General features: G+C 38.1%; 1 protein-coding gene across 1 annotated transcript; it reads right to left on the bottom strand.

Annotated features, from left to right (window-relative positions):
* Window positions 1-8,486: 8,486 nt before the first annotated feature.
* LOC107599821 (protein snail homolog Sna-like) lies at window positions 8,487-10,684 on the bottom strand. The gene is made up of 2 exons (XM_016291551.1): window positions 10,108-10,684; window positions 8,487-9,311 (listed from the first exon to the last, which is right to left on the bottom strand). Exons 1-2 carry the CDS (start codon window positions 10,676-10,678, stop codon window positions 9,127-9,129), a joined length of 756 nt encoding a protein of 251 aa, XP_016147037.1. The 5' UTR covers window positions 10,679-10,684; the 3' UTR covers window positions 8,487-9,126.
* Window positions 10,685-11,176: the final 492 nt, after the last annotated feature.

The raw sequence follows: 11,176 nt of genomic DNA, 5'->3' as shown, positions 1-11,176 counted from the left end.
TCTTTAATGCATGCATTTAATGCATCTTTCTAAGCAAACACGAGTGTTTGTTTTGTAAAGGGCCATTTAGAGGGTGATTCATGCTCTCTGGTCCAGGCACAGAGACTCAAACCACTTAACAAACCGACCATGTCGCAGAGACAATGAAAAGCCCCTTCCTGCTTCGTAAAAGTGAGAAGCCCTTTCACAACTGATGGCCGACAGGTGATTGCACAAGGACGATATCATTGTTTGAACTGCAGACAGGTGTTTGTGCCATTTGCCCACTTCAGACTTATCACTGGGGTGTTAAAAGTGAGGGTGGGTGGAGGAGGGCTGGCCGAAGTCTACTGGTATGTGAGCAAAAGCCGTTATCCTACAGTTCTTTGATCTAAGGTGTGAATGTCCGGCATGTTGGGCAAGTGTCACTCATTTAGCGTTCCAGTGAGAGACAGGTTCTTTTTATGGAGCTCTGCATTAAAATGGTGCTGTGAAAGACCTGCCGGTCCACGTGCCACTGCCTAAACACTCAACTACCTTTTGTGTAAGTGAACATGGGAGCAGAAGAACTATTCTTATAGTAATGTTACCCAGCACTAATGATGACTAATAATGAAAGGTATCTTCCAGAACATTGCAAAAATCTTTTTCTTAAGTATTTTGAACTATCAGTTATCTTTATATAAAATGATTTATATTTATTTTATTTGTTTGATATTTCTTTTATATATTCTATTCTTACTACATTATTTACTCCTACATTTTAAGGATAATACAAATCTAAAGAAATATTTTTTTTTATAAACAAAAATACTTAATACTTATGAAACACGTCTTATCTTACATAGTTTTACTTCTCAAGTACATTTATCTTGTTTTGAGGATGTATAGATATATTTACTTAGATTTTTATTTAATTTATTTTTTGCAGTGAAGTTAAATGTCCTCCTAAGGTTCCCATACTTCTACATAGATTTTTTACTTCTCAAGTACATTTATCTTGTTTTGAGGATGTATAGATATATTTACTTAGATTTTTATTTTATTTATTTTTTGCAGTGAAGTTAAATGTCCTCCTAAGGTTCCCATACTTCTACATAGATGATCTGTTTTAGATCTTCTCCTCTTTCTAGATTTCATGGTCACCACAGAGTCTCTGCATCACAAATTGATGTCAGAGAGAGGAAAGGAGTTGAATGTAGGAAAATACTTTGATCTACCATGACATTATTTAATAACATGGCTGACTTTACCTTTTAAATCTACATTTTTAGATTTTAGTCTGTATGTTCATGGCTCATTAGAATTTTCAAGCCAACATTCCTAGAACCCAAAGCTCAGTTGGGTGGCAAATCTTTCAGCATTCTTTGCGTGAAGCCTTTTTTTACTTTTGGGAAGGGAAAACAACAAGCAGCCAGTTTAATCACTTCAGCATGTGAGAGTTGTTAAACTGACAGATGAGAACAAGAAAGCAAGAATATCTGCTTTGTTTAACATGTATTCATTAAAGTTAGTAAATGGCAGCATGTACAGTTTCCAATGTGGTGTATGACTGGATATGCAACACATATGGAGCCATTTTCTCTTGGGGGCCCCGAAAAATTACATAAACATTATATTCCCTATAACGAGCTTTTTAAACCCCCCAAAAGAGGGATGTCCGGAGTCAAATCTCACATAGCCCCCTCAAAAGAGCTTGATGCATCCATGCTAGCATATATGAGGATATGAATGCGTGTGTGTGGTTGTGAGTTTTGGAGGAGTTTCATCTCATTTCCTGCTCAAGATCTCTGACATTAATGAGCAAGTTCCCCCCCCCCCCCATAATATGTTAGTTTAGAGATTGTGGGTTGTCAAAGTCCTCCAAACAACAGGATGAGAAGATCAGAACGATGCCTCATAGAGGATTAGAGACTGCATGTAGATCAGGGTGACCGCGAGGTTGCAAAATGATTCTCATCATTACGAGGCTGCTGTTTGGTCTCTCTGCAACAAAAGACCACCCCTGGACGTATGTATTTGTGTTGGGGGAAGGTGCTGGTGGGTTGCATGATGTTATATGACAGCTGTAGAGAGACTGTGTATGGTTGAGTGTTAGTTTGTGTTAAATTGTTTAGTTAGTTATATTTTCTTATTTTGTTAAGGAATATTCTAGCATGTGGACTTTTTACCTGCTGACAAAGCAGATTTGAGCTTTATCAGGAATTTCTTCTTCAAAGATTCTCACAGCAACTCTGATAACGTCATCTCATTAGGCTGCCTCTCCCTCCCCTCTGGGCTTGTTACAAATCTACCACATGTGACTGTTCTGCTTCCATTTTATACAGATGTTTTCCTGTCAGTTTTCAAGAGCATGTTGATTAGCTGATTGGCATGTCACCATATTCTAATTTGTTGAGATAGTGAATTGGTGGGTTTTTGTTAAATGTGAGCCAAAATCATCACAATTAAAAGAACCAAAGACTTAAACTACTTCAGTCTGTGTGCATTGAATTAATTTAATACACAAGTTTCACAATTTGAGTTGAATTAATGAAGTAAATAAATAAACTTTTCCACGACATTATAATTTATTGAGATGCACCTGTATATCTATATATAAATTATTATTATTTTATATTTACATTTACATTATATTTATACATTAACAGAAACCTAGAATAATAAATGATGTACAAATAGTTTTATAGTTGTTGTGATATTATTATTATTAGTTATATTTTCTTATTTTTATTTTTAAATAAATATAATTTTAGTAGTAATAATTATTTAATAAAAAATTGGAATAAGAATACAATTTTATTCATATAATTTTAATATATTTGTTTATAGCTTTTGATTTATTATTTTTATTATTTTTTCGTAACAATTGATGTATTCTTGTTTTAAATTTTGCTAGATTTATGCTTAAAATAAGAAAAAAATATTTGGCAACAAAATTGGCATTAAAATTAGGATATATTCACAATGCCAAAGTCTTGTTTTAAGGATATTTAGATGTTTCTACAGGAGTGAAACCTGTTTGAAAACAGTCATGTTTGCAATTATATTTGGTGCCACTAGTGGACAGACCTTTATGTTCAATAGATATTTTTACTAAGGGCACTGTGAGATGCGTCTTAAACACCTTTGTTTCTTTAAGCGTATGGGAAGATTTTTGGGACTTGGAGTGAGGTTCAAAACCAGTGCATGGACTGAAATAAGAGGCTTCATGTGCTCGCTTAATGTGGATCTCCTCGCTGCAGTATGCTTCCTGTCCTGAGGTTTACATGGTTTATTTTTCTCAGCATGACCCCCACAGTTACCCCAACCCCTGTGTGTGTGGCAGAGTCGGGGCCAAAGGAGCCCAGGCGCCACACATTTGCGCTCAGCTCTCATTCCCCTCTCTTCTCACTGGAACTGAGACCTCAGAAACACATGTCTCTGATCAAGTGCAGCCTGCGTCATTGGTTAGTAAACACGCAGCTCCAAGAAAACCAACAGAGAGCACATTCATCTTTAGCAACCCTGTGACTTAGTGAGTGTGTGATTCATTATTCTGTAATAAGGTCTCTCTGCTTCTCCAGCGGCCCTCTGGCAAACTCCGAAGCTCTTGGAGCGAGAGAGATGTGAGCCTTTGTTTGCATTTTGTTTTGCGGTTTTGTTTAGACGCTATTGTTCATGGGAGACCTTGGAGAAGTTGATGCAGAAGTGTCTCTGTCTGTAATTAGGCTTGTACTGTTTGTACTGGGGCACATCTGATGGACAGGCATGATGATGAGGGTTATGTGAGGTGAATTTCGAGATAAAGATGTGTGATTCTCTCATGTGACGAGTCCTCCCCAAAGGACTTTCCCATGATCCAGAAGCATGTTCTGAACATCTACCAGTCAACCTGAAATAAAGGAGCTACATCTAAAACATTTACACTTGATTGCACAGATTGTGTCCAGAACCTGAAAAATGCAGTATATGGAAGTAGGAAGTCATCCAGGCACATCTGAATCCATTATTTGTAGATCTGTTCATTTAAATGCCTCCATCTGGTAAATTCTGAAGGTAGCACAGATGTGTCCTTCCAAGCTTATGAATTCTGCTCTTGAAGCTCAGCAGACGGTTGAAAGAATAAAACAGGTGTCCAGTGGAGCTTTTGAAAAGTTTGTTAATTTATGAATTTATAAATATTGAAAAATTGTAAATAAAATGTGCACTTTTTGAAGTGATGTTATAGATGTTAATTATAATAAAACAAACTTTTTCCAAGTAAAATAGACACCTTTTTTTCTGTAGTATTTTATAAAATATACACTATTTTGTAGTTATTTTTTAATAAAATTATAAAATAAAACACATTTTTGTATTTATTTTTCAGAAAATTATAATAAAATGTACAGGTTTATTTTTGTAGTTATATTTCTGAAAATTACAATAAAATGTACACTTTATTTTTGTAGTAATTTTTCAAAAAAATATATAATATACACTATTTTTGAAGTGGTCTTTTAGGAAATTATATATTTTTTTACTTTTATTTTTGTCATGATTTTGTCTAAAAATTGTAATAAAGTATACTTTTATTTTGTAATCATTTTTCAAAATATGTACCACGTCACAGTCCTCATACCACTGGTGGTACCACCATTTCAGAATCACTGTTCTAGGTCATTAGATGTAATGTTACGATGCCTTGGAAGGCGGTCCGTAACCGGTTTCCATCATACTTAAACAATGTCTCTTAATTCATTGACTGACTGGGCAACGAGCGCGTTTGGTTTCAGACACAGGATACATTACAGTGGTCTGGTTTACTAACAGCAGAGATGCTTGTAATGAACTTTAGAATACCTGTGGTGAGTAATGTGTGACTTTTTGCATTCAGCCAGTTTGGCACAGACAGTATGGCGGCGTTGGAGCATTCCCTCAGGCGCTAGTTTGTCGTGGGTGCAGAACCGCTCGTGTTTATAAGAGGCTGACAGCTTCTTCCTGTATCCCAGGCCCTGAGCCCCAAGTCCTGGCCAAGGCCCTAGCAGCGCTCTCCCCCTGACTGAGTGGGAGAGCAGGCGTGGGAGGGAATCTTGAGTGGGGGGATGGGGCCCTGCTGCAGCCGTACTGCAGTCACTGAACACTTGAGCCCACTTGTTCTCTCCCTGCAAAGTCAGGCCAATGTAAACTCCCATTTCCTGCCTGGGACTTTGGGTGTCTCTGAGGGAGAGAGATGATCCTCATGTGAAGTAAGGCAAAGACACATCATACTTGTGCTCAAATTTAGTCATCCAAAGTTGAGAGAGAGCGAAAGAAAGGGAGTATAAGAGACACACATGAACCCTGAGAAAAGGGCTGGAATGTTAAACACATGCTTTATGGCAGCAGCAGCAGCCACTTTTGGTAAATTACAGTGAACATTCTGGCACTTGGGAACTCGCAGTGGGGAGCCAGACGTCTCATTATCCCTCAGGAACGACTATATGAAAGTGCATATTTAGTTTTCATTTCTTAGCACAGAATATGCACTAAAAATTGCTGCGGCTTGAATTACAGCAAACTCTCTGGCGGTGCATTGCTCTCTGGCGTGTTGGCTCACCATAACCTTTCCAGGATTGGAAATGTGCTTTTTTACGTGAATAAGGTTTGATGAATGAGATATTCTAGCATGTGGACTTTTTACCTGCTGACAAAGCAGATTTGAGCTTTATCAGGAATTTCTTCTTCAAAGATTCTCACAGCAACTCTGATAACGTCATCTCATTAGGCTGCCTCTCCCTCCCCTCTGGGCTTGTTACAAATCTACCACATGTAACTGTTCTGCTTCCATTTTATACAGATGTTTTCCTGTCAGTTTTCCAGAGCATTTAGAGGATTGCGTCCTTCCACTGTTGCAATGCTCCCCCCCAAGGATTACACCTCACTGTCATAAACTACATGTCAGCACCTGACACATGCATTCCAGAGATTGTGTTTGTCTGTGAGTGGTTGGGTGAGTAAATGGGAAGAATCTCCTCATACTAACTCTTTCAGACGTTCGGATTTGGGACAGCACATGGAAGGACTTACCTCATGCTCCACATATGCACCTACACTTACTATGAGAACTCACTCTTGCTCCTGACAGCAGCTGACTCACTGTCTGGATTCAACAGTTCAGTCTGATTAATGCAGACCTGCGTTTCCACTATAGCATTTGAGGGGCTTGCAGTACAAGTGCTGTTTGAGGATCCATTTTAGCTTTTCGCATCTTAATTCTTACTGCGTGGACAACAGAGTATGGAAGCCTGTATCCACCTCAAGAGTAAAAAATGAAAAAGGTTGTGCAAGAATACAACTGCAAGATACAAAAACAAATCATGAGATGCAAAGTCGCAAAAAAACACTGATATAGAGTTGCGATTGTGATGATAGAAAATTACATGGAGATTTAAAGTCACAATTACAAGATATGAAGTTGCGATTGTGAGATACAAAATCACGGTGAGATTTAAAGTCAGAATTATGAGATATAAATTTGCAATTGTGAGATGAAGTCACATGAGATCAAAAATCATATTGAAAGATTCGGTTACATTTATAAGAATCAATGTCACAATTGTAAGATATGAAGTCACACAAGATACAAAATCACATTGTGTAATTCAAAGTGAAAAGAAAACTAAACGCAATTGTGAGACATGAAGTGAGATATAAAGCTACATTGTGAGATATAAAGTTGCAGTTTTGAGATATGAAGTCACAATGTGAGGTATAAAGTAAATCGTATTGTGAGATAAATAATTAAATTGTGTGATAAATCGTGTGAGATTTAAAGTTGCAATTGTGAGACAAATCTGCATTTTGAAAAATTAAGCCCCATTGCGAGATAAAAGCTCACAATCGTGATACAAAAACAATGTGAGATTCAAAGTCATAATGTGATGTATAAATTTGCAATTGCTAGATACGAAGTCCCATCGTGAGATATAAAGTTGCTTTTTATTATTATTATTATTCAAAGGTGGAAACAGGATTCCATAGCAGATATCAGATCCTAGTTCGGTATGATTATTGAGGCATTACAGTTACACAGGCCAGGTTTAGAGGTCAGCAGATAGACCCGCTTTAAATCAATGCAGCATACACACGCAACTCTTCCAACGCTCAAAAGCAAAGCTTCCAACATGAAAATATTTATGTAAGACATTCCATCAGTTTGCCTTGCAGCAATTCCTCCAGAGGCAAAGTTACAGTTTGAACAAACACAGAACGCTCAGATGACTAAAACACCATAAGGCCATAATGACATCTTTATGTCTTGTATATAAAAACAGAGCATACACATAAAGATCAACACACATCTGTATGCGTAAGCAGACCGTTCTGGATAAACCGTTTTGTTTACAGAGAGTGAGCGGGAGTGTGTGCGTGCAGTAGGACAGGTGTGTGGGGCAGGTGCATGCAGTTGTCCCTGTGCTGTCATAGTGCATTCACCTGCTCACATGCCACCCAGCAAACATCACAGTTACAAACCAGCGAGTCACTCCTATTCATGGGAAATGAAGCACCGCTCTTCCTAATAATGCATTTCAACAGCTTCAAATAGTATGAGCCATCAGATTACACCGAAGTTGTGTCCCAAATGACGTACTATATACTATGCACTATGTACTCAAACTAATTTGGAGAAATTTAGCATTGCTTCACTTGTTCACCAATGGATCCTCAGAGTGCAAACAGCTGATAAAAACCACCATAATCCACACGATTCCAATTCCTCAATGAACAATACATTCAAAAGACATTAATTCATCAATTCATGAGACATTAATTGATCGACTGGAGGATTACTTGCAGATTACTGTGATGCTTTTATCAGCTGTTTGCGCTCTCATTCTGACGGCACCCATTCACTGCAGAGGATCCATTTGTGAGTCTTTTCCCCCCATTTTTTCATAACTGTTCCGAATCCAAAATGAGTGAGCATGACTCCTTTGTATAAACTTAAATTATTTTATTGGAAATTGATTTGGACAAATAAAAAGAGACATGAAATATGAAAAAAAAGGGATGCTAAAAAAATTGCACTGAACTTATTAAATTTTAAGAAAACATTTCATGCACAAATTGTAACATCAATAAATTGTTACATATTATAGTCAATACGTCCACAAGAATAGTGGACAGCATATGAAAAAACATTGTTGGCTATTTACTGAGAAAGTCCTATTCTTCACATCAGATAAAAATACAGAAGTGTTGAACGTCATCACTTGAAAAAACACTGAGGTACAAAAAAACTTTAAATTACCAAAAGTAGAATGGCTTTGGTTTCAATGGTCCAATCATTCGTTTTAATAATGCAAAACGACAGGACTTCAATACTCTTTGGTAAACTGGAGTGCATTTTAAAACTCAGTCCCTGTACAACAAAAGGAAAAGTGATAAAGGAGAGTAAAAAAAAAAAAATTACGTGGTGAAAAGAACAAACATTAGTAAAAACAAGTGATGGACCTTGTGCATGCAGGTTAAAACCCACTAAAACCATCTTTTAAATTTAAAACTCAGTCCCTGTACAACAAAAGGAAAAGTGATAAAGGAGAGTAAAAAAAAAAAATTACGTGGTGAAAAGAACAAACATTAGTAAAAACAAGTGATGGACCTTGTGCATGCAGGTTAAAACCCACTAAAACCAACTTTTAAGAAAAACAACACGGTCAACTGTGGTCCATCACGACTCTCTCCAAGTGTGTTTCTAGAGAACTCGGTAGACGCCACCTGTTATCAGAGATGTGACGTTCAGGGCCAGGGCACCTGTTAGCACACTGCCTCGGCACCACGTAACAGCTGTCTGTCTGTGTGCTTATGTTTGCGCGTGTGTGTGTGTGTGTGCGTCATGCTGAGAGACATACCCTACATGTGAGCCCACCCCCAACCTGACAGCAGTTGTCCCTGGTTCAGGACTCCTAGCTGAACAGCTATTATACTTTAAACATTCATAATTCCTTCATTTAGTTTGGAAAAAAGTCTGTGGCATTTGGAAATGTATTGACCTTGTTATGTTTAAGAAGTCCGCTGAAATGTCACGTCATCCTTCTCCTGTCGCATATTGCATCTACGTGAGAGTGATGCGCACTGTCATTATTATCTCACAAGGCACCGTGTCTGAATTAAAATAAAATGGCTCCTGCGGACCCTGTGTGCTCAGGCCGTGGAGGGACAGCAGCCAGCCGCACTGTGTTTCTGCAGCAAGGACATGCGGCTGAAGGTTCGAGAACAGGTGCTGCACTGGTATTTCTTCACATCTGCGTGGGTCTGCAGGTGTGCGCGCAGGTTAGAACGGTCCGCGAAGGCACGGTTACAGTGTGGGCAGGAGAACGGACGCTCACCTGTGGGAAAAAGAGAGAGAGATTAAAACTACAGTTAAATGTATGCATTGTAATCATAAATGTCCTTTCTAAAAGTAAATATTCTTGTAAAAAAAAACAATACTAGCGCAATAGCTAACAGTCACATGGTAAACTGATTGAATCAATCACAAGTACACAAAATAAGTGGCTACTCAGCAAGGATGATAACAAGTGCTCCCTAGCATTCTTGATCACTTATCTCTGCTCTCACACTAGTGATTGATAAGATTGTCCTATTGTGTCATTGTTGAGGTCAACACAATGAGTGATCAATGAAAAGCAATTCTACTGAGGGCAAGCTCACATGACTGAGTGAATCACTAAGCTAACGGTACTGCATTAATGAAATTATTGAGAAACATTTTAGAGACTTCCAAAGAAAAATGTAAGATATTTACTTTGACACACCTTAAAATTATTATAAAAAACACTTAAGAGAAAAAATTGTGGACCCCCTGAAATTCCAAAGCAAAAATAGAAGATATTTACTCTGATACATTTTTCTAAAAACGGAATTAAAAAAGGAAAATTCTCAAGGAAACTGGAAGACATTTACTCAGCTACATCTTTAAATAAAACAGCAAAAGAGATCAAAAAATCTTAAAATAAATATTTTGAAAAACTATTTTTCTATAATAGTTCTATTAAACTATAATTTTTTAGAAATAAATTAAATTTTCAAACTTTTCATGCAAATCAGCATGAACCAAATTTGATGTTACTAACTGATGAAATAAGCCTTAAAGTGAGAAAACATTTTGTACGTTTGAATTACCTGTATGCGTGCGAATGTGTCCTCTTAACAGCCAGGGTCGCGAGAAGGCCTTTCCACAGGTGGGACAGACGCATGGTAGTGTGTGTGAGCGGATGTGCATCTTCAGGGCACCGAGACTGTTGTATTCTTTGGGACAGTGCTTGCAGAAGAATGCCGGTCGAGTGGCTGGGACAGTGGCCTCGCTCTTGTCCTCTCTCTGTCCTGCCCTGTTCTTGTTGCTGCGCCTCGGCCTGCTAGTCTGTTGGGGGTGGTAGGTGTCTGAGGAATCTGGGCTCGGTGGGTCAGACGTGCGTCCTTCATCTTCTTCCCCACTGCTGCTGCAGCTGACGCTAGACGGGGAGCTGAGGTCCAGCGGGCCCTGGCTAGTGGAAAGAGTGGATGGGGATGTGGGATTGTGTAGAGAAGGTAGCAAGCTGACGTCCCAAACCAGACCAGTGGTCAAGCAAGTTACTGGGAAGTCACTGGTGACTGCTGGAAGTTCTGCTAGTGGGTATCTGTCTGGCAAAGTATCTGATGGGTGAGAGAGAAAATCAAAATAAGTTCCTAATGTATTTACAGCCATTATAGACATGTGGCTACAGACTTGATAGTTTGCAATATAAGTGATTGCCAATGAAAAGCACATGATACAAGTAGAAACTCGGAAAACACATGTGCATCTCGCATGCAACCAGGTCCAATGAAGAAAAGGAGTGGTGTGCTTTTCTTATGTGTGTGCGTATATATATATATATATATATATATATAAGTGTTTAGGAGGCAAGTCGAATTCCACTTAAAGTAACATAACTTTTAACTTATTATTAGTAAAACTTTCCCAGGATTGAAAAATGTAGTGTAGTGGAAACATTTTATTTTATTTTTTTAAATCGCTACGTCATCGGAATTGTACAAAACTCGGTGACTTTTATGGCAGTCGCTGTGCCCAAAAAAAAGTCATATTTGTCTTGTTCGCGGTCAAAAATGACCGCAATTGGAAGTGAATGTGAAATACGCAAAAATATGAAAATACAGAGAAATTTTTAGAGTCAGAAAAAAGTGCACTTCAATGAAGGGGTGACACTCAAAA

The sequence above is a fragment of the Sinocyclocheilus grahami genome, unplaced genomic scaffold (genome assembly GCF_001515645.1).
Source record: "Sinocyclocheilus grahami isolate Dianchi unplaced genomic scaffold, SAMN03320097.WGS_v1.1 scaffold2.1, whole genome shotgun sequence".
Classification (NCBI taxonomy): domain Eukaryota; kingdom Metazoa; phylum Chordata; class Actinopteri; order Cypriniformes; family Cyprinidae; genus Sinocyclocheilus; species Sinocyclocheilus grahami.
The sequence above is the reverse complement of the archived record's forward strand: the minus strand, read 5'-3'. Positions and strand labels throughout refer to the sequence as shown.